This window comes from Arvicola amphibius, chromosome 12, assembly GCF_903992535.2.
Source record: "Arvicola amphibius chromosome 12, mArvAmp1.2, whole genome shotgun sequence".
In the NCBI taxonomy this organism is placed as follows: Eukaryota; Metazoa; Chordata; class Mammalia; order Rodentia; family Cricetidae; genus Arvicola; species Arvicola amphibius.
The window spans coordinates 94,119,800-94,144,013 of NC_052058.2; the positions used below are offsets into that span (position 1 = coordinate 94,119,800).

Below are 24,214 nucleotides of genomic sequence, written 5' to 3' on the forward strand. Positions count from 1 at the left end.
TGGCAGGACATGAAAAAGCACTTGCTTGAGTTCTTCCTGAATATGGAATCATTGTCTGTGGATCAGCCCCTCACCATGGTTTCCAGGCAACCATTTAAGATTGAAAACCTGTTCTACAAATAATACTTCAGCACCCTGAGTAATTAAATAAGCACTAATTCAAGGCAGATGCCCAGATCTTCCCATGAAATGACCCCGCTCTCCATTACAGAGAAACCCCACGCCCTGGCCCTTGGAACACTAAAGGCATCCACTTACGTCTCTCTTTCTTTCTCTGTTGGGCACTTAGCATTTGAGAGTCTCAGGTCTTGACTGAATTTGTCGGCCTCCATCAGTTTCCTCATGGCATTTGTGAGTCTAGTATGATTGTATGGGGCGTAGGCTAGACAGCAGAAAGAGCTGCATGTTTTCAAAATGGTTGGGCAAATCATTGAAATGGAAGATTTGGATAACAAAATTTAAAAAACAATCATGATATTTATGTCCTTATTTCCTGTAAGGGGATGGGTCCAACCAACAGAAAGAATAAAAGCCCCACACTCAGCCAACCTGACATCAGAATCCTCTCTCTGCCATGCAGGGAAGCCACATCCAAGTGACCATCAGGCTAAGCCTTGTTTCTGATCTTGTGTTCCTAGAAAAGTGAGTTTTGTTAGCAGTATTGTGTGTTTCCAATAGCTATAGAAAAGGGTTTTGACTTCTTGCTACAGTGACTAAAGTTTGAGTTGATGGGCATACTAAGTATCGTGTGTGTGTGTGTGTGTGTGTGTCTGTGTGTGTGTGTGTGTTCCTGTGTGTACAGGTACACCTTTGTTTGTGCATGTAAAGGCCAGAAGACAACCTAGAGAGTTGTTCTCCTGGCACTGGCACTGTCCTTGTTTGGGTTGCTTTTGATTTGGGGTATGTCTTTCTCTAAATACAGGCTCTCACTGGCCTGGGACTCACCAAGTAGGCTGGGTTGGCTGACTATGAAGCTCAGAGAGCGTCCTTTCTCTGCTTCCTCTTAGATTAATAGTGTGTGCCCCCACATCCATTTCTTTTAGGTTGGTTCTGAGGATCAAACACAGGTCCTTATGCTTGCAAGGAAGTAATACACTGAGTTGGCCATCTCCCCAGCCCAAGACACCATGATTGGACTATTTATCACACATCCTATACAAGTGTGAAGAATACACTGTGTGCTGGGCATAAGTAAGATTATAATATATCAACTAAAATGAAATAAAACTTGTAAAGTAATAGATGGGCCAAAAAGCTAAAGCAAAATGAAGTGCTTACCTTATAGACTTGTAAAGGCTAAAAGAATCTGTTCAGTGTCTCTGTCCGAGACATCATATATTTTAATAAAAATGCTATCATATATTAAACTCCCCTTTGCAGCTTTCCCTTGTGGTTGGTGGGATTCTTACCTCAAAGTAGAAAAGTTGATGGGAAGTGCTTTAGAGACTTAACCATTTGCGCTCTTCTCGTTGCCTCTGGTGTCCCTGCCTCCCTTTGTCCTCACCCCACCCTGAACACACTCGTGCTTACAGGGAACCTACAATGATCGTCTAGTATAACTCTAGTATTTTATAAAGTCCTTGGGGGCATTAAGAACATCTCGTAAATACCTGGGCATAGGTATGGCTAGAATCTTCCGGGGAAGGGGAGGGTCACTAAACTGTAGACCTGTTTCTTGGTTTTTATGCCTCTAGCCATTCTGGAATCGTCAGTCAATGACTCGGTGCGCTCCTTCAAATATCTTAGGTGCCTACAACGGACAAAATTCAAACATGACAATATTCTTAACAAGCTTAATATGTTCTTAAATTTTATGGCAATTTAAGGGATTTTATGCCTGCCCCCTCCCCTGAATGACTATAACCTCTGGCTGAAACTCAATCTGTATCCCTTTTAGAAAAAGTGCAAGAAATATTTATTAAGAAAACAGAGGACTTTGAACCTTTGATAAAGAAAAATACGACACTTTACCTGAGCAAATTTCAAATGGATCCATTTAAAATGAATTAAGTGGCACTTAACTGGTTTGCAAATTGAGATCTATTTATCTCAGTAAAATGATTAAAGTCTTGATTTATCCTTAAAATTAGCTTTATTATTGCATTTAATTACACTGAAAGATTGTTAAGGACTTGTAGGTTCCCTCTATCCCTTTAAACTGTACTTTATTCAGACAATAATTGAATATCAGATAGGATAAATTGATTTTTTCCAAAGAATTATGTTTCTAATATTTTCCTCCTTTTTATTGCAGGAGCTGAAACAAGTCGAAGAAACAAAGGAAGATCCTGAGAATAGATTATCTGAAATTTCCCTGGAGTCGTTCAATAAATTTAACAGCAATACTGTGATTTTATTAGAACCAGAGAAGTCTCCAAGCAAGGTTAAAGGACAAAAGGAAGAGAAAGGCAAAAAGATAGATGTGTCATCGAGTAACTCGGCGAGGCCAGGCATGGACAATGTGGAGTCTCTGAGTGACTCTCTGTATGACAGCTTCTCTTCTTGTGCAAGTCAGGCTTCCCATGATGCCTAGGGGAGCACCGGTCAGTGAGCCCTGGGCTCGGTGCACTAGGAAAACAGCCACAGAGCTGGATGTGGGGAGCACTAACTCCAGAGGAGATGATAGCAGCCAAGGCACCAGAGTTTACTCCCCTAGTGGACTGATAGAGATCGCCGCTACTGTGTTTCCTGAGGGTTAAAAGCAAAATATGATAGAAAATTCTCAATGTTTGCACTTTTTTTGAGTATTTGTATAAAAGCTGTAAATTTGGGGGAAAGAGAAATTATATTTGTAGGTGGAGAAAGATAGCAATAAAAAGTGTTGGCGCCATGCTCTTGAAATGATGTATTAAGTTTTAGAAGTTGATAATATATTTTTAAAAAAAAAAATAACTCCAACTAAGGATTTTGTGAAGTTAATCACCCCGGTCTTCAAATTATTTGCATATACACTGTGTCGATCTAAACGTGGGGCCTGCAGAAAAACCAGAGGATTGAGGTCATCACTGCCCCCGAAAGTCCCATTTTGATTGAAAATCTGAACGGTGGTCCAATTTCCAAATCGTCACTGGAAAGACTTAAGCAGCGATGACAAGGATGGCATCTGCAGTGCTTCTGCAGATGCAGAATGGAGTGAATCTCAGCAGGCTTCACCCCAGCCTCTCCACTGTAGTTCTCTACAACGCTGAGTGTTTGTTGAGTTTTTTATCTTCCTGCTTTTTTTATTAAAATCTGGGTACTCTATTTGTCATATTCACTTTATAAAAAAATGAATAGTTGGTGCTATGAACATTTCTTACTTTTTAATATCCTTTTCTATTAAAGACTGTTCATATGTGAGGATAAATTCTATTTTAAAGGTTATGTGTATTTTTTCTAGACGTGAACTATTTATAATTCCTTCTGTACAGAAGCCTGCAGCCCAGGCAGAGTAGAGCTATGTTTAGGATTTGTGCGGCTGCCTTAGCACACTTGTATCTTTATAGAGTATTGTATGACCAGTGTTATTTTATGTGTGCAATTTGTTGTAATTTGAATTTTGTTATCTTAAATTCAAATTGTGTAAAGCATCTTTGTCTTTCAGACCTTAAAAATCCTTTTGTTTCATTTTATTTCTGAATAAAAGTCCTATCCCACCCTCTAAGAGCAGAAAAGAACTTTATTCAAGGAGCGATTGGTTCAATGATTATCTTAATCGCGTCCCGAGCTTGCTCTGTGGATAGGTTCCCTGAAGGAATAAATAAAGCGACCCTTTTGCTCCTGTAATAGTAATTCGAACAATTGTTAAGATCCACACTGCAGACAAGCAAGTAATGGTCACAGCATCTCTGTCTCCCCAAGGAGTTAACCAGCTAGAATCGCAAGGAAGGGGGTGGGGATGGGGAGAATGAGCCCGAGGCAGCTATGGACCCGATCTCTGCAGAGAAATTACAAGAAAGTCATTTATGCCCCTTCCGGACCTGCTCTGTTAGCGGGGTAGGGAAATAAATGACCAGAGCCCAGCCTGAGAGCACTTCCCCTTGGGAGGCTCCACAGAAGAGAGGTGACGCTAAGCTACGGGTTTCCACTGAGGCTCCCAAATCAGGGGTGGGGGATGGAAACGCGCGGGGTTGGGGGCGGGGGCACCAAGAGCTTCGGTCGCCAGCTCTTTGCAAAGCACAGCCTTCTGCAAAGCTCCGCCAGGAAGGAAAAATAACACCGTGGTGTCCCGGGAATATGCAAGGTGGGTCACCTGGAATTGTCAGAAAGGAGGGTGGCGTAGGAGGGAGGCAGCGGATGACCAAGCCCTAGGCATGCAGAGCCCTATAAGGAGTGTATAATCATAGCTGTAGGCTTTGGCGAGTAAAAGAACAACGCACAGATCCCGGTGTCCACTCCCCAGGATAGACCCAGGATAGCTTTTTTTTTTTTTTTTTTTTTTTTTCTTTTTTCTTTTTCCTGGGATAGGCGACCAGGGCATCCTCCAGCGGTGAGAGGATAGTCTGGCCAAGTGAGCCACCTGCGGTAGGGTCACCATTGTAACTCCCAGGCATTGTGCCAGAAGACCGGGGTGACCTGCGATGTGGGTTTTTCCCAGGAAGAGGCGCAGCTGCACCGGACACCCCAGGGAACTAGCGACCGTGCAAGTTTTCCAGGTGCACAGAAATGCCCTTTCATCCTATACCAGTCATCCAGTGTGTGTGTGTGTGTGTGTGTGTGTGTGTGTGTGTGTGTGTGTGTGTGTGTGTGGTGGGGGTATCACGTAGCACCCCTGGGAGGGAACAGAGCACCTGGAAGGGAAGGGTGTCCCAGTGTGCGGAGACCCCCAGCTTAGCACTTCGATCTCCGAGTTCTCACAGGACTGGTCCTAGCCTGGCAGCACCTGCTGCGCCCTAGTCACCCCTGTATTCCTAACCCCTGAAAAGGACTGCTACCGAGCCCTGCAGGCGCTCTTTTCCAAGGAACTGGAGGAGGTAGGCTAAAAGGGTGGTAGAAGGGGGTGGGGACAGCAGAGAGACAGTCCCAGCCTTCCTCCGCCCTCCACCCCCACCACAACTCAGCAGCCATCACGTGGTACCCAGAGTGGGAGGGGTGGGGGTAGAAGAGGCGAGACTTTTTCGGGTGCTCCGGATCGCCAGTAGTTCTTCAAGCCTCAGCAGCCAACTCCTCCAGAGGCGCTGCACTCCGTCCCGGGGAGCGGGAACGCGAGGTGCCAGGGACCAGTCTCTGGGAGCCCGGGGCGCGGGCGATGCGGGCGCCGCGGGCGACACCTGCGGCTCCTCTCGGTGGCAGCCGTCGCCTGGGCAGCAGCAGCAGCGCAAACCTCGGCAGCTACATTCGCTGCGGCCCGGACAGCCTCAGCTGCTGTCGCCTCCGCTGCGGTCGCGGTCTCTGATGTTCCTGCCCGCTCCCGGCCCTGCCGATCCGGGAGGATGTGGGTTCTCGGCATCGCAGCAACTTTTTGCGGATTGTTCTGGCTTCCAGGTAAGAAGATGGAGAGGCCAGCAGCCTAGCCAGACACGCGCTCATGCCATCTCGCCGCCTGTCCCTGCTCTAACCCCCAGTGCGCCCAGCTGGGGTCCGCGCTGCTGTGACGGGGCTACCCAGCGGGAGTTTGGTGCTGGAAACTGAGACCCAGAGGCGCCAGACTGGGACTCTCTCCAAGTCCCGCGCTGCAGGAGAGCGGCAGATTGGCGCGACTCTCAGCTGCAGCTGCTTGGGGTGCACAGACGGGGATGCAGAGCTGGGAGTGGGGAGGGTCTTTGAGCCCGGCGAGCAGGGAAAAGGGGAGACAAACCTCCAACCATCTCAAGTTACCAAGTGTTTGTGACCACCCAAGGGAGCGGCAACGCGTACAGGTGAGCAACACACCGGACAATCTGAGGCTGGGGGCGGGGGGACGGCTATCCCAGTTTGAGTTATCTGTGCTTGGCTCACAGATCCAAGGAGAGCAATCGGGAAGATATGGTAAGGCTAGACCTAATCCCTGATCGTCTACTCTAAGCTATCCGAGTTTGTTTTGGGTTTTTTTTTTTTTTCCCAACAGACATTTTTTTAGGGGGGCGAGGGTGGAGAGGTCAAGTCTAAAGCGGCTGTAGTGTAGCGGTTCCGAGGAGGGCGCACGCACACACACATACATACAACTCACGCACACACACCACATACTCTTCCATCCTCAGCAGCTGCCCCACTCGCTGGTCACAGGAAGGGACTCTGAATTGAAAGACTTAGAGGGCTCAGGGACAATTGGTATCCAGTGACTCCTTCCAGGTTTCAGGGAGGTCTCTAGGAAGCCTTAGAGCCCCAGCCTATGAATGCTGACTTCTAAGATTAAATAAATAAGCCCGAAAAGGCGTCAGCGAATGCAATTATGAATGGTGCCAAAATAGTAATTAACCAATTTGTAACCAATTAGCAATTAGGCTCAGACAGGAGATGAAGCTTGTACTCGGCTACTTTGATCTAGGGTTTGAACTCTCACCCTTCTCTTTGCAACAACTTGCAGAAAGGCTTGAGGGGGTGTTACAGAAGCTGTTTGTGTCTAGAGACGGAATTTAGGGTCTCTGACAGCGCTTTATCTTGCTAGACCCTGGGAAACCGATGCCGCCGCCCCCTGCCGGCTTCAGGCACTGCCTGCCCTGCTGAAGATCCGGATGCAGAAGCCAAAAGCCCTTGTTGTCTGGGGCTGTACACGGTGATACTGGCCAGCCAGGGTGTGCTGTATGCAAGCCAGATCTTAACTAGTGCTTCTGAACCCCACTTCATCTGTCCCACAGGGTTGGCGCTGCAAATTCAGTGCTACCAGTGTGAAGAATTCCAGCTGAACAACGACTGCTCGTCCCCTGAGTTCATCGTAAATTGCACCGTGAACGTTCAAGACATGTGTCAGAAAGAAGTGATGGAGCAAAGCGCTGGTAAGCTGGACCGCTCTTCCCCCTCCAAGCGCCATCTAGGACTGGGGATGGAGGGTGTTCAATTACAGGAAAAGACACTGACTGACTTAACATATATGTGTGCATGAGCTTGTGCATACACACACACACACACACACACACACCACAGACACCACACATACACACATTGATTAGCACAGATTTACTTTATACAGTTTGGTTCTAAAAAAACAAAGAGTTGGAAGTTACTTTAACCTCATTAGAGTTAATTACCAAGGCTTCTCCCCAAGGGACTCCAGAGGGGAAGTCATTGTAAATCAGTAGCGCTCTCTCTCTCTCTCTCTCTCTCTCTCTCTCTCTCTCTCTCTCCTTTCTCCTTCCTGGACTAAAAAGCTGATCAGGGTGGTAAAAAAACAAAATACACTGAGAACAGGTTCCAGCTCCAGCAGCTAGACAGTAGCCTATGAGGGATGTCAGCCTGAAATATGAAGCTACTCGAAGTTCCCAGAGGTCAGAACTTGAAAAATGTGTTTTGTCATAGCGGCACACCATATTTCTTTGAAGAACACTATAGGATCTTTATTTAATTTTAGAACCAATGCATCAAATTCCAGGCACAAATTGCCAAGATCTTCCCCAGGAAGGATTACCCCCCCACCCCACCCCCACCAGCATCTTAGCTATTGGCTATCAGAGCAAATTTCCTGGATGTTGTGCAGCTTGAAGAAGGGAGTTAGATGGGACAGACATCACTCTAGCTAATAAGTCTTTTCAGAGGTGGAATCTGACCCACCCCAGAGCTAGAATTAAAAGTTCACCCCAAGATGGAACCAGAACGTTGAGAAAATAAATGAAGCTATTGCTTTGATTCCAAGGTCAAAAAGAGACTTCTCCATTTAAAGGCTGTTGAAAAGGAGGAAAACGCCATCTTGGGATGGGTTCCATTGAGTGAGCCTTGTTCCTTTTTAGTCCAACAAGGTGCCCATAGGGCTCCATGGGGTGATTAGAATAATTGATTCACCTAACCCTCTGGCAAAACAATGCTCAGATGTTAGCACTGAAGACAGCACCTTGGCATAGCAGTTTCCTTGTGGGTAGATTTGGAAGGTATCTTGTAATGTCCTAGTTGCTTGGAGAGCTTATTTGCCAACTCTCCACAAGGCTGAGCTGTGGTATGGGGGGTGTTATTTTTTCGCATGTCTATGTATGTGTGGTAATCGTGCATATGTGCATACACATTCATGTTTGTTGGTACATGAGTACATGTGGTGTTCATGCCTATGCAGATACTTATTTGCGTGAGAGGCGACAAGAGGTTGATATCCATGCCTTCCTTGGCCATGCTTCATTTTACAAATTGAGGCAGAATCTTTTACTTGAACCCAGAACTCACGGATTCTTCTTAGACCACATGCTCCAAAGATCCAAGTTCTCTGGCTGCTACAGCTGGGGTTCTAAGCAGGCATCTCATTTGCCCTGATGACCTTTATTTACACGTGTGCTCAGGATCCGAACTCTAGTTCTCACACTTGCATGGCAAACACTTCATCTGCTGAGCCACCTCCCCAAACCCATTGTGCATGGCTTTATAGGCTGTTCTTTGTAATACATTATTGGCTCGAGTGTGGGCCCTTTGTACCAAGATTGCTCTCGTGAGAGAAGTCTAAGATACACTTGCTCTCAAGAATTATGTGTTCTCTCCCTCAAACCAGCAAGCATGATTTTAGAATCTGCTATTCCTGCTATTCAAAACAGTATGACAACACAAAAATTAATGATGATTCTGCAGCTAAGATGGCTGTGAATTATTTTTTATGAGTGATATTCTTTGCACTGTATTTTACCTGAGTCTAACGTTTGTTGCTTTTCACGTATCTGCAGCCCTCTTCCATGAAATAGGTTTGAGGCAGACATGATGGGAGGAGGTAGTAGCAGGCCTTAAGAACTCCCTCAGGATCCTCAAGGCCACTGCTTACCAGGGTTTGTGCTTCACATGTTGGAGTGTGATTGAAAAAAGCAGTTGTCTCTCCAAAGCATTCTCAGAAGGGGACATCTATGTATACCCTCCAAGATGGCAATCATATGCTCCCTTTTTAGGCGCTAATTTTCATCTTCCTTCATCCTCTTCTGAAGACCATACTATAGAAAAGTAGAATGCACCTCATAACTTCCGTATTGCCCACAGAAAGCTTCCAGTTGGTCCAGAAGAAAGTCCCTGGGTTAGGTCACTTGTTTTCAAGTGACACAGTCAAGTTGCTTCTTGTCTCCAAACAAGATGTCAGTGACCACAGGGTATAGGACATAGGCCATGGGTCTAAATGTGAAGAAAAATGAAGCTCAAGGCATGTATGTGTGTTTCTCAGCGTGTGTGTGGCATATGCATGTGTTCTGTGTATATATACACAACACATGTACCTATACAAGGGTGCACACCCTCGTGAAGGGGCAAATGGGAGCCAGGAGGACATCTACCTCTATCTTGCTCCACTTTTTCCCTTAGGACAAGGTCACTCACTGGGGAGCTAGTCTGGCAGCCATCAAGCCTCAGAGATCCTCTTGTCTCGGTTCCCCATAGCACTGGGTTGTCAGCATATATGGCCATACCTGTTTTTTTTTTTTATCTTTTATTAATTTATTTGATGTGGGTGCTGGCATCTGAATTCGGGTCTTCATGCCTGTGCAGCAAGCACGCTTACTAAAGTCAAGTGTTCACAGCTGCAGCCTCAATCTTGATGTCTGAAAAAAACAGAAGCAATTAATGAATCCAATGGGGAAACTGGTTATGGGGAATATCTTAGTGTTTGCTCATCTGTTTTTTGTTGTGGTAACAGCATAGGCTGCCAAAAGCACCTCAAGGGGAGAGCTTATTTTTAACTGGTATTTCAAGGCACAGTCCAGTCGGTCATTGTCACAGCAGCAGGAGCTGGAGGAAACTGGCCATGCCACGCACACTCAAGAACAGAGCAACACTTGCCAGTGCTCTAGTGTTCACTATCCTCCTTTATTACAATTCAGGAACACAGTCAGGGATGCTCACGACTAAGGTGACTCTGCCCATGTAAAGATACTCCCCTCAGCCGTACCCAGAGGCCCTGTCTGCTGAATGATTCTAGATTCTGCCAAGTTGATACTAACCATTGTAGGTTAATCTACTATGTGTAAATGAATTCAAGGCATTTGTTGGAAGCCTGGCAAATGTGGTTACTGTTTCTGTTGGTAGTGCTTGTTTACTTTTTATTTATTTATTAGTTATTTATTTATTTCCTCAACAGAAAGCAATATCTTGAGACTGATACCTTGAAGGCATTCCATATTAAATTTCATGTAATTGTTATAAACCAGTCACTTTGATTTTTTTTTTTTTTTTTTTTTTTGCCAACAAGGATGGAGAGCAACTTTGGTTGCTAAGTGATTGCAATATAATAAAATTGTGGCAGCATGAGTTAACTTTCATTGCTTGCACCGGGTATCTGGCTCATCACTTAGCATGAGCCTGTGGTGTCTCATGAAATGTGAGACTCTTCATAATGGGAGCTCGCTCTCTTCATAACGACTGACTTCCTATGATTCAGCCAGCTCACCTGAGATTCTATTGCTTTGTCAACTTCACACCTTCCACCCCAGAAAGCAAACAGCACTTGTTAAGTGGTCGCATTAAGAATCAAAGTCCGAACTGGTTCACAGCGTCAACTGTGCTGAGACTCGTGGTTCACCAGAGCTGAAAAGGCCCAGGGTTTCTAACTTAAGAGCACATAGGTGTCTTCCTGGAGTTCTGTTAAACATCACTTGACTGCCCCCTGAAGATGCTCATTCCGTACCTCTGTGGTCTAAGCTCTTCTAGAGACCTTGACATGCTCCACATTGAGCGACTGATCTGGACTACATTTTATATGTTATAAAAAAACAAAGGAAGAGCTTTACAAAGTTATATGTCTGGTCCTAGTCCACCGGGCCGCTGTCACTCTGTGGCTCTTGACATGAGCTTCCTTGGCCAAATGCATTTGCTACAATGTCACCTGCCAGCATCTGACAGAGGGAAATGTACCATTACGTACACCCAGGAAAATAGCTCGAGCAATATCGTAAGGACTGAGATGATTGATTTGTTTGTTTGTTTGTTTGTTTGTTTTATTGTTGTTTTTAAGACTGTTAATTTCATCTGGTGGGCCAAGCAGACAGACCTCAAAGTGAATACTGGAAGAATCAGAAAGTCAAGATGGAAGGGTTTCAAACTTTTGAGTATAGAGTGGGCTGGCATTTTTCAATAGCTATAGAAACGCCAAGGCTTTAAACAGACTAAGAAACCTTAATAAACTAAGTAAACCTGATATTAGGTGGTAAAGAAAGACAGTTTCCCTGCCTGCCCCAGACCCCAGTACCAGCAATATGATGGAACCAGGTCTTTAGTTGGTCTTCTCTGGCTTTAGTCTGCACACCCAGCTCTTAGAAATTATGAAGAAGGTAAATTTAATACCCACAGAGGTATTCTTAAAATTAAGCTTTGCCTGTTCTTTAGCGAGGCGCTCCTATTAAGATCTGAGGCTACTTCTTGATGCTGTTTTGTTTCATATCTGGAATAGTAAAGTATGGGCTGTGGGGAAGAGGTTTCCTTGTCCTTCTTAATTGATGGTTAAATGTTTATATGAAAAATGACTCCTCCACCATCTCTGCTCTTCATGGGCTGGTGTTTCTAAGTAGCGTCCTTGAGAATCACATTTATTTTGCTTATTTATCATTGCATTCTATAAAAATATTTCAAATATTGATTTTCATTTCAGAAGAGGAGCCTCCCCCCAACCTTCCAGTATGAATTTTTAAACCAGGATATAAAGAATACAAATTTGCATTTGTTTGACAGTGCAATCTTGTAATTAGAGTTTTTCCTCTTGACTAGATACCGTGAAAGGGGCATAATTTAATTTTTATAGACTAGCCAATTTCTGCCCTTCCTAAAATATAGCTCTGTCAGTAAGCAAAGTGTTACAGGTTCTCCTAAACCTTATTTAAAAGTTAAATGCAGTATATTGAGAGAAAGTTCATGGTCTGAATCGGTAACCTGATCGATCTCCTCACCCAGCCTTGCAATTCGCATTAATCTATTTGTCTGTTTTGCAATACAAGAGTTACTGATTTACATGCCATCTTGCATCTCCATTATGGCTGGAGAAGGAATGGCTGTTTTCCTTTTGGATTAGTTAGTTGCTCATTAAGTTAGACAAGGATGGCTCCAGGCTTTGGCTCAGCTAATCTCATGTCTTATTTTCTCACGAGCTAAATGAGGGGATACCAAAAGAGGGATGGATAGACACCTGCTCCGGGTAAAGAGAAAACCAAAGTTTTCTCAAGTCTGACTGTGCTTAATTTTACCAAGTTTTAAAAGTGAGTTCTCGTTTGTCCTTGTGGTTTTGTTGGCTTGTCAATTTCACATATCACAGTGCAGTTGTCTATGGATTCTCTTTGGTAAGGTATGCTCAGGAGGGTACTGGGGAGATAGCTCAGTAGGTAAGAACACGCTCCCTTTAAGCATCAGAACCTGAGTTTAGGTCCCTACAGCCATGTAAAAATCAGGGCGTTGTGGTGCATGTCTTAAATTCCAGCACTTGGGAGGCAGAGGCAGGTGGATCTCTGAGTTGTGGACCAGCATGGTCCGTATAGTGAGTTCCGGGACAGCCAGGGCTACGGGTAAGTCCTTGTCTCAAAACAGAGAAACAAACAAAAACCTGATAAGGTCACAATGCATGTAGCTCTAGTGCTAAAGAGTGTAGACAGATGCAGGAGCTCAATCAAACCAGCTTCCCTGAAAATACGACATCCAGATTCAGTAAGGGACACTGTTGCTAGGAAATAAGGCAGAAAATTAAATAGAGGACACCCAAGGGCCTCTTCCGACTTCCATTCATATGCACACAAACACATAGACCCACATACATTCACACATGCATGCATATGCATGACTGCACCACACACACACTTACATACACACACAAAATGATACATATGCACCCAAACATACACAGAATGACATATGTTTGTGTACTTACATTTTTCATCAGGCCCCATGTTTCTTAGCTATACATAAGCTTTAATTCTTGTTTGTGTGTGCGTGTGAATTCATGCTCCTATGCTCATATGTTTCTGTAAGTACATGTATGTACGGCTCTTGTGTGAAGGCTAGGAAACAACCTTGGGTGTAGTTCCTTAGGTATCTTCTATTTTATTTTTTGTTTGAAATAGGGTCTATCATTTGCCCGGTACTTCAATAAATAGGCTAACCAAGCTGGCATTTAACCTTCCAGGATCTGCTTGTTTCTACCTTACATCTTGTAATCACTGGGGTTGTGTGTGTGTGTGTGTGTGTGTGTGTGTGTGTGTGTGTGTGTGAGAGAGAGAGAGAGAGAGAGAGAGAGAGAGAGAGAGAGAGAGAGAGAGAGAGACTGTGCCACAGTGTTCCTGTGGAGATCCGAGCAATCAGTTCTCTCCTTTCAACATTTGGATCGTCAGTAGTCCAATTCAGGTAATAAGACTTGGCAGTAAGCCCCTCTTCTGGCTGAGCCCTTCCTCACCCATCCCATCTTTTTTCCTCTTCCCCAGGGGTCCCTAGGGTCTTCTGTTAGAAAACCACTGGCAGTTCTCTTTTCTTACCCGTAACCTCAGTTTGAATCAGTCAGATGGATCATAGAGAATACAAATTAACTTGAGGGCAAAACATTTAAAATTTACCCTAGGAGCAGAGAGACAGCTCAGGTGTAAAGACACTTGCTCCCAAGCCTGGCTATCCGGATTTGGTCCCTGGAGCCCCTGTGGTAGAAGGACCAAAGTTCTAGTTCCTCCACTACAAGATAAGGAAATACAGTACAGTAAAATGTGTTTTAATCACCATAGTTTAACATTGACCAAGGAAACTTATTTAATCGAAAGGAAAATGCTAAAATAAAAATGAGTCCAAGGCTAGGATGATGGCTCAGGTGGCAATGTTCCTGGCACATCAGCGTGAAGACCTGAGTTCAGTTCTGAGATTCTATGATTAAAACAACCAACAAAACAAAACCAAAAATGGAACCATTTCTGGTAAGCATGGTGTCAGTTCTGATGTGGACACCCTGGGGCTCACTGAACAGTCTAGACTATACAGTGTAAGGCACTCAGGCCAGTGAGAGACCTTTTCTCAAGATATAAAGTAGACAACATCTGAAAGATGACAGTTGGAGATGTTATATGGCTTTACACACACACACACACACAAACACACACACACACACACACACACAAACACATGGGGGGATGCCAATATCAAAACCAAAACAGATATTCACACATGGATATTCACATATACTAATACCAGGCTTAGTAAAGTTAGGAACAATAAAGGAAGGGATTCTGTGTTATGAACATTGATATCCTGCCTCTTTTCCTTCTGGGATGCTAAATAAAACACTTTTTCTTTGGGGTAAGACATTTTGCCATTCAGTTTGATCACTGCGCTCTCCGATCCATCCATCTTGATAATGCAGTAGGTAGAGCTGGCTTCTGGGGAGGATTTGTGGGAGAATCTCACAGGCCTTTGGTCCCTTGGACTCTCCAGTAAGCGGAGCATTTGTTTATGTTAAGTTTCCAGCTGAACAGGCAGCCCGAGCTGACCTCCCATCTTAGCAGATGAAAGGCGTGAAGATTGATCCAGCTCTCCCCATCACACTAATTCCTCCCACTACAGTCGCATGAAAGCTTCCTTCATTGATGGTTTTCCTAATGAGTTTAAACAGAGAGCCTTCAAAGCTGGGCGTCTTTTCCCAAGAGGAGAGGAGATGAAGTATGAAAACAAAACACGCCACTTCCTTTGAAGTGCGAAAGGGATATTGGCTTCCCTTATGTATTCCCCCCACAAGCCCAAATCTGCATCCTCCTGGATTGTGTATCCCTCCTTCGTTTCCTCGCTCCATTCTTTCCTTAATTAAAAGAGAAAAAAAAATGACTGACTTAGGTTCTAATTCCCAAGCCAGGCGAAGGTTTCTTAGTCCGGTATGCAAGAGTGAACATTCCCTAACTCTTCTGTGCTTGTCCTAGTTTTGCTTTTGTTGCTGGGATAAATGACCCTGACCCAATGCGACTTTGGAGAGGACTGGTTCGCCCAGCTTGGAGTTCCCTGTCCTGACCGGTCACTGGGAGGCCATGGAGGCAGAGACTCAGCTCAGCTACACCCACAGTCGCAAACAGACACCAGTGCAGCCTATTGGCTCACGGCTCCTGCGCAGCCCCGAGTGTGATGCCACTCGTGATCCAGGGTAGCTTTTCGTGTCTCAGTCAAGACAGTCACCCACACGCAAACTGACTAACAAAAGTCCTCAGTTGTGAGTCTCCTCCCGGGTGATTCTAAACTGTGGCACGTTGACATTTAAATCTGACCAGTGTTTGCCAGATGAAAAGGACCTCGGTTCCATTAATCGAGAGAGTGTCACGCCCAAGACTTTTCATGCTTGAGAAGTGTGGGCAAAGAACAGAACTTCCTCCCCTGAAAAAGGTAGAAACAGGCTGCCTGCATTCTTAAGCGAGACAGAGGGAGAAGGAAGCCTGTGTTAACAGAACCGTCATAACTGAGCAGGTCTTGAAAAATGGGCTGGGCATGGAGTTCAGCTGGCACAGTACTTTTTTGCACACACGAGACTTTGGATTCCATCCCCAGTAACACATAAAATCAGTGTGAGGGTGCATGTCTGTAGTTCCAGTTCTTAGGAGGTGGATGTAGAGAGATCAGAAGGCCAAAATCATCCTCAGCTACATAGAAAGTTGCAGGCCAGCCTCAGCTGTGTTAAATTCTATCTCAAAATTAAATGAATTAAGTAGAATCTAAAACAAGGCCATGTCCCATGTCTGAGGCTCCCTGGCCTTGCTCAGGCACTGTCCAAGTCTCTGTCGAAAGAATGGCCCAGGGGTCTCAGTTCAGAGATCTTTTCCTGCTGAGGGTACTGGAATTGAATTAAGCGTTTAATTCCTGACAATGGTGTCCCCGTTATTAGTCTCCACGGCTCACAATGACAGGATATTGGTAAATCTTATACCCAAAGAGGTTAGGTAGGTAACTTGCTTAAGCCTGTACTGAGTTGGGGAACAGAATTCTCTTCCTCCTTCCAGGGCATCCCAATCACTCTGCTAACATTCTCTGGTTTGCTTTTTTCCTTTCTCTTCTCCCCGTTGCTTTTATTTATTTGATTATTTGATTATGTTCTTGTGTGCATAAATTTGTGTCTCTGTGTGTGTGTTTGTGTGTGTGTATGTGTGTGTGTGTGTGTGTGTGTGTGTGTGTAGACCAGAGGTATGGCACTGGGTGTCTTTCTCCCTTGGTCCCTGTTTGAGACAGGATTTCTCAGCAAACATGGCGCCCACAGGTTCTTCTAAGATGCCTGGCCAGTGAGCCCTAGGGCTACACCTGTGTCACGTGCTAGAATTACAGGTACCCAATGCTCTGCCTCTCTTTTTCTGTGGGTGCTGGGGCTCAGAAGTCAAATCCTCACGTTTGCGTGGCAAGCACTTTACACCTTGAGCTAGCTCAATAGTCTCCTTTTATAGTTTTAATAACAACTGTAAACAATCCTGTTCTCTAACTCTATGTTAGCTGGGGACAACTTGTGAGAGTTACAGCTCTCCTCCTCCCATTCTGGGGCTCGAACTCAAGCCATCAGACTCAGTGGCAAGTGCCCACCCACCTTTCTCACCAACCGCTGAAGAACAAACATATTAGTACATAATTCACATATCATAAAGATCACTGTTTTCAAGTTTAGAGTGTGGGGGATTTTAGTAATTGACAAGGTTTTATACCTATTACCAGCCATCCAATTTCCCCTCTCCTTCATCCCCTGGGTACCATTAATTCATTTCCTGTCATATGCAATTGTCTACCCTGGACATTATATGTAAGTGGAATTACACAGTCATGGCCTTTTTTGTGACGGTGAATGTGTAGTGTTTCTGTGGCTAATTCCTGATGGCTCATTTTCCAATCTTACAAGTGTATGTATGTGGAGAGGCATCTAGATGAGGAATCTAGAAACATCCAGAAAACAGAGTGTGGTAGAACATGGAGGGCCTGGTAAGCGTTAAAATCCCACTGGCCGATAAAGCAGTTTGCTAAATTCAGGCAAAACTTGCCCCAACCCTGTCCAGTGAGCCATTAGAAGAGGAACTCATGCGCCTTTAAGCATGGGCTCTGTGCTAATCACTAGGCTATCCAGCTATTAGATAACCATCTGCTTTCTCTTGAGAAGATATTGAATTCCTTTAGGCTAAAACAAGAATCCTCCGGGACATAAGTGGGTGGTTATTGATTTCTGAAGCCCTTGTACGAGATAAGGTCTTATGACATCACCCTTAAGCCAGAACCCTTTAGAAAGACCAGGAGGACATTAGCCTGTCTGGCCCACCGCTTCTGTTGAACAGACGAGTTAGCTGTGACCTTGGGACACCATTCTTTGGCCTGGCTGGAACATCTTGACACATCGCTTTCCTCCCTTGAGACGAATGGAAGGAAGAGCAGAGAATCCTGGGGGCAAGATTTCAGCCGAGGCAACCAGACAAATGTGCCGCTTCCAGTCCCCAAGCCAAATCTGATTATAGCTTCCCAGGCCAGCCTGCTTACCCCTTGAAGGGGAAAAATGCCATTGTTACTCTGGAAGAGGAAACCGTGTTCTTTCCTGCCCTGTAGTTTCCACTGTAGCTGTGACTTTGTTTCAGGTGAAAGGGAGGAATTGCTGGTAGAAGATGATACAATCACTTCCCTTGCTAATCCCCAGGAAGCCACACCCATAACTAGGAGCCTCCAATCTGGGTTTTGCACTGGAGACATAAATTGGCAGGAGGCTTGGTTAGCATGAATAAAAATCTGGGTTCAAGCCCTGAACCAAATAAACCTGCAAGGCGCGTTGGTGTAAGCCTGTAATCCCAGTTTCCAGGTAGCACAGGCTGAAGTTTCAGAAGTTCAAGGACATCCTTGACTACTTAACAAATTTGAGACCAGCCTGGGAGATCTTTAGGAGATTTTTCCTAAAACAAGCAAGCAACAACAAAAATCTGGAATGAGTGAGCCTGGGGACAAGCCAAAGAAATCTGGTATGTTTCATTAATTCTTTCTAGATGAGGTAAACTTCGGGTTGCGATGACACTGTAATTCATAAGCCATTTTCCCGAGCCAGAGCTTCAGGCCATGCATGTTCTGTTATTAATAAATTGCTTCCAACCCTCTGGTTGCAGCCAACACTATAAAGCCAAGCAGGACATGGACCAAATTTAGTGCTGAAGATAAGGTGAGGCCATTGAAAGTTTGTAATAAATTGCCTTTTTTTTAAAAAAAAGAGGATGTGTTAGAATCAAGCGGTGATGGCTCAAGCCATTGATTTCAGAAGGTTTATGACTTCGCCAGCCCTGAGCCTGATCCCCTTGTGGAAGTGATAAAGAGGTGTATTATTTTAAGGAAGTTGTGATGCTTGGTCCAATGCGTTTCATTTCTCACTGGACATGGACAATAGCTTTTTATGTTTTTCTATTTCTTGGACTTGTTCTCAACTGGAGACAGTGCCAGGGGCGGGTGGCGCCAGGCAAAGCTCTCAGCCGGCCATGATGGGAGTATTCTGCATGTGCAATGAGTATGAATTCATGGAGAAGGCCAGGCTGCCCTCCACCGCGGCTCGTTCAGAGGGCATTAGTGGAAGCAGGTGTGTGAGGCTGGGCAGTGGTGTTTATGTGCTTTTCTTGCTTGTGTAAGGCCGAGAGAAACAGTTAGGCCTTAGGAAACAAGGAAAACGGTTCAGAGGTAGCAAGAAGACTAATTTGCCACGGGTAAAGACACAAACTGTGAGCGTGATGGTATCTCCGCTACAGAGCAATCAGGGAGTTCTCCAGAGTTTTGTGTCTCCAGAGGGGAAGGCAGTTAGTGGGCAGAGCTGCAGCCTAGACAGATGAATTGTCTACATTTCTCTGGAAGGCATTCCGCTTATCACTTGCAATTGGAAAGGAAAGAAGTCCAAAGCAGTCCTGTAGTGTAAGAGCGGGTTAAAGTGGAGATGTCAAAGGAAACTGGAGTCTGCACTGAAGGCTACCAGGGATCTGTGTCACCTACACCCTTTCCAAAGCCTTTCTAGTAATCGCTGTTGGTGATGGTGACGTCAAGTGCAGGACAGAAGAACCTTCTAATCAGCTTATCTTTGTTCATTATTCACCAGCCTAGTACCAAATTCTTTCAGAATTTTAAGAATATTTTCCTAATGAAATTGAAAGACGGCCCTTCACCATTTCCTATACACAGGTGCCTAAGAGTCATAATGCCCCCTCTCTTTCCCTCTCTTCATGCTCTGTCCCTTCTCTTTTTCCCTCTTCCTTCTCCTTTCTCCCCTACACATATTTTCTCCTTTCTTTTATCTCTCTCCCTCCCTCCCTCCTTCCACCTCATCCCCCCACACACATATGTACATGCACAGATTTTTTTTGACATCAAATAGATACTCACCAAATTGAGTTTATTGACGCAAACCAGTTGCATGCTAAAATGATAGATATTATAGAAGTGATGAAAGGTTTTTAGCATAAGAATACAGTTTGAAGACATATTGAATATATCCTTTTGGTTTTTGGCAAATATGAAGCATTTGACTTATGCCCGGTTGTAAGAGTTGTTTTTTTTTAGGCATCCCTCCGAATGTTGCCCAGCCCCCATGTCTTCTAATGTGGCATCCTGCTTTCAAGGCTGACTTGGCTTGTCTTAATAGGAATGCTCTCAAGAAACACACATACAGCATGCAGGTAACTTGGTAGTCAAGGTAGCTGGAAGCCCAACCACCACTAGCTAATCACATCCCCTGGAACTCTGCTAAGCTGAGGACACCAGCTGTGGTCATGGCCTCCCTAGAAAAGAAAGAAAATCGCACCTGTGGTTATAGCACCCTCCAAATCTTCACCTTCACCCCCGCCCAGTCCTTTCCCATATAGGAGATTCAAATTTAAAGGCCTTAGATACATTGTTAAGAAATCACAAGCCTTTCAGACTTGCTGCTGATGGATAGCCTTGTAAACCATTTAATTGGGATAAAACTCACTGCGGGGGAAGAAAAGAACATGGTCATTGCCGTACTGTCTGTTTTAGCCTGTGTGTGTGTGTGTGTGTGTGTGTGTGTGTGTGTGCGCGCGCGCATGTCCACAAACATGAATGTGAATGCCAGAGGTTAAACTTGGATGTCTTCCTCCATCATTCTGAGAGATCTCATTTTCAGACAGACAGATTCTCTCGCTGAACCTGGAAGTTGCTCATTGATCTTGACTGGCTGACCAGCAAACCCTAAGGATCTTCCTGTCTCTGTCTCCCCAGTGCTCGGATTATTGGTGTTTGCCACTCTGCCTGCTTATTTATTTTTTTCTATATGGGTTGGAGGGATTCAACTTGGGTTCTCACTCAGGGCAAGGCTACCCTTTTACTATTTCCCCGGCCTCTAATAATCTGTCCAATTGCATAAATCCTTGCATTTTCTATCAGGTTGGCTATTCGCAAATCTAAGGCCAGTCTTAGCCAAGCCCCAGGCAACATGGGCTACATTAGCATTTCGGCATTAAAGGCATTTAAGGCATCTAGTGTGTTCCTGTGAACAGTCAAAGCAGCAATGCTGCAGCCCAAGGGCCTCTGTTCTTCCACCCTGAACATTGCTTACTCTATCTCTTAAGGACGCTTTCGGCAATGACAGCAACTTCAGTGGGAAAAACACTTAGCATTCAACTAAGAAGACACAGTTCATTAGTGGGTGGACTTGGGACACTCCCCCACCCTAGTGACTTCTAGAGATTCAGGCTCTCTGTGTTTTCCTGATCACTTCGCTGGCAAAGGGGTGCTTGTCTTCCTGCTGTTGCATCTTTGGCATAACCTAACCATGAAATTTTAGTTAAAGGGACATGAACACACCAAGAGGGCATTTGTTGTCATCTTTGCTAGGTTTTTTTTTTCTTTTCAAAATTATTTTTATTTGTGAGTGAGTGAGTGAGTGTGTGTGTGTGTGTGTGTGTGTGTGTGTGTGTGTGTGTGTGTGAATGAATGTCATGTGAATATAGGTGCCCACAGGGGGCAGAAGAAGGCATTGGATCCCCGGAGCTGGAGTTGCAGGTGATTGTGAGTCACTCAGTATGGCTAATTTGAAATGAATAAATATTCTTAGCTATTAAGCCACCTCTCTAGCCCCACCCCTTTTCATTGTTTGGGGCAGCATCTCAGGCTGTTCTCAGACTTGCTATGTAACCAAAGATAAACTTGCGCATGGTGCTGGACATCAAACCCAGGGCTTCATATACGTGAGGCAAGCACTCTGCCAGATAAGCCACCTCCCCAGACTACCTATGCCTTTCAATAAGAAAACATTCTCAGCCCCTCCCCTCTCACAACAGCTAAATCCGTAAGGGTCAACTGTCTGCCTGCTGCCTTCATCTTTTGAAAAATTCATACACAAGATCAGAAAACTTGGAACGCAATGTTTCCAGGGATCTCTGGAAAGAGGACCCTGGTGGTTTCTTTGCTTGAAGAAAAATCACTGTTTTGCTTAAGCAGAACATAGAAATACAGTCAGAGATCCTTCATCTTGGCCATTTTCATAATTGGGAAACAAAGCAAGTTATCCTGAAAAGTGGCATTTATCACAAGATTGTTAAGATTGATAGGCCTTTCCAGAACTCTGTGAATAAAAGTCTAACAAAGGGGTGGGGTGGTGGTTCAGCAGTTAAAGCCATATACGCATGAAGTTCTGAGTTTGCATCCCTGAAAGCCACGTAAAATGTGGGTAGGTAGTTATAGAATTCCAGCCCCAGCAGGCAGAGACAGGCGACCCCCCCATAGCAAGCTGTTTAGTAAGACTTGCTGTACAGAAGAGCTGTGGATTTGGCTAAGGTGCCTGTCTGTTGGCGTGAATTTGGCTAAGGTGCCTGTCTGTTGGCGGAGACTGCTAGTTTTCTTCCCAACTGCCCTAACTTGAAATAATCACACAGAGACTATATTATTTGCAATACTGTTTGGCCAATAACTTAAGCATATTTTTAGCTGCTCTTATATCCTAAACTAACCCATCTCCATTAATCACATCTCCATGTGACTGTGGTTTACCGGCAAAGTTATGGTGCATCTGAAAGATATATATATATATCTTTCAGCCTGACTTTATTCTGTTAAGCCATTGGCCAAACGCAACTTCTTTATTGACTAATGGCAATAAAACATATTCGTTTTATGACGTCAAACATGGCGTCAAACGACGTCAAACATGGCCCTTCACATGCACAGGCACACATGTGCATGCATGTGCACATATACACACACATTTGATACCACACCTGAAAAATGCATATACACATGCACACCATGCATGCACACAGAAAGTAGAAAAAGAGAAAGTCAAGCTTAAAGTTTGACTGTGAGTGTATTTTCTGCAGGGAAGAATCCCCAGTTCAAAGTGTCAGATATAAGGCTGCTTGCCGGAAGTACTTAGATGTTCTTGGTTAGTTCCACAGGAAACCATTATTCCACCAAGGACTTTCTTCTTCCTACATTTTGATGAGCTCAGATGCAAGAAAATGCTTAGAAACTTTGGGCCTCCTGCAATCTTTTTACTGTGTGAGAACAGCAATCAAGGGCATCAAGATTCAGAAGGCAGGAGTTCAAGTCCATAGGTCACTGGTGGACCCTGTTATAGTACGTCCCATGGAACTGAGGAGGTGGCTCAGCAGATAAAACACTTGTCTTGCAAGTGTGAGGACCTGAGTTCAGATCCTCAGAACCCATATAAAGCTGGACTCCGTAGCACAAGTATGTAATTCCAGTGTTCTAGTAGAATGGGAGGTGGAGATAGGAGGCTACGCAGAGGCCATTGGGCCAGCTGGTCTGGCGTTCACAGCAATGAACAACAAGAGACTCTGTCTCCAACAAGGAAGAATATAAAGACCAACACCAGAATTTGTTGTCTGCCCTCCATGTGTGCTTGATTTCACATACATCATGTGTGCATCTGCATGCATGCATGCAAGTGCACACACACAATTTTTTTAAAGTTACAAAAAATTCTATCCTTCAATTTCCTGCCAACAGGATGGAGAAGAAAGATTCTAGGGGAAAAATACACAAATTCCTGCACAGGAACCTCCCTTGCTCAGAATGTTCTTACAATAGAGGAATCCAAACCAAAAGGAACACTGAAGAAACCTAATAATTGGCCTCACACATCACGGGCTGGCTGCTTGTTGTCATCAGGACGTCAGTGGAAACAGCGCAGGTAGTGGAGAGCAGGCGAGGTGGTTTAGTTCATAAAGCACTCATCTTGAAAGCACTTGAGTTCAAATCTTCAGAACCTACACAACAAAGCCAGTTATGGTGACACATAATCTTAGCATTAGGACAGAAACATGATCCCGAGAGTTCACTGGCTAGCCAGTCTACCTTCATTGGCAACCCCAAGGCAATGAGCATCCCTGTCTCAAAGGAGATGAAGATCATGCTTGAGGATACAGTCAGGGTAGTCCTTCAGCTTCTATAAACATGCACACCTATGTACACAAGCGCTTACACACACACACACACACACACACACACACACACACACACACGCATGAGCATGCACACAGCACACAAACATACACACATTAAATTTTATAAAAAGGTAATCATAAACCGGGTGGTGGTGGTATACGCCTTTAATCCCAGCACTCTGGAGGCAGAGGCAGGCAGATCTTTGTGAGTTCGAGGCCAGCCTGGTCTACAAGAGCTAGCTCCAGGACAGGCTTCAAAGCTACAGAGAAACCCTGTCTCAGAAAAAAAAGAAAAAAAGAAAAGTGTAATCTGACCCTTTTGTAGTGAACTAACAGACCCCAGTTACATTGGCTCACGTCTGTTTTGCTGTTGTAGCTGTTTTAACAATCTGATTTCTGAGCGCTCTTTACAGCCCCTTCACATCATCCCAGTTCCACCTGGCTAGGCAGAGGTGGGCCAATGCAATCAGCATGAAGGTGCAGGCAGAGTTCCCTTTTCTCAAATAGCTTGTTAGCATTCTCATTTTCTTCCTGACATCTGCAGCTCAGATGGAGGGGATTTCTCTGGCCTCTCAGTTATTCACGACCAGGCTAAAATAGAAGTACTTTAGAGCTGGAATACAGAATTGCCCAGGCACCGACAAACCTCCAGGCCGTTTCTCTTTATTCAGGATAACCAGAGCCCATCACGGCAGGGATGAGGTTCAAGTGCAGACAGGCTTTTCTTCCAGAGTTGTTCCTATTATGATGCAGAGGATGTCAAAAATCCTTACATGGTGTTCTTTAAGGAGAGAGAGAAAAATAATCCA

General features: G+C 44.7%; 2 protein-coding genes across 3 annotated transcripts in view; both read left to right on the plus strand.

Moving 5' to 3' along the window:
* The window catches only part of Nckap5 (NCK associated protein 5), a 799,776-nt gene extending 796,205 nt beyond the window's left edge, over window positions 1–3,571 (plus strand). Inside the window, exon 16 of the mRNA XM_038349244.1 lies at window positions 2,255–3,571. Coding sequence (XP_038205172.1) covers window positions 2,255–2,533 — 279 coding nt within the window. The 3' untranslated portion in view covers window positions 2,534–3,571. The remainder of the gene's footprint in view (window positions 1–2,254) is intronic.
* A 1,656-nt stretch (window positions 3,572–5,227) lies between these two features.
* The window catches only part of Lypd1 (LY6/PLAUR domain containing 1), a 48,340-nt gene continuing 29,353 nt past the window's right edge, over window positions 5,228–24,214 (plus strand). The window contains exons 1-3 of one of the 2 annotated variants that reach the window (XM_038349623.1): window positions 5,228–5,288; window positions 5,425–5,463; window positions 6,756–6,893. In XM_038349623.1, coding sequence (XP_038205551.1) covers window positions 5,228–5,288; window positions 5,425–5,463; window positions 6,756–6,893 — 238 coding nt within the window. Of the gene's footprint in view, window positions 5,289–5,388; window positions 5,464–6,755; window positions 6,894–24,214 lie in introns of those variants that run through there. The other variant, XM_042056069.1, reaches the window with a different exon arrangement.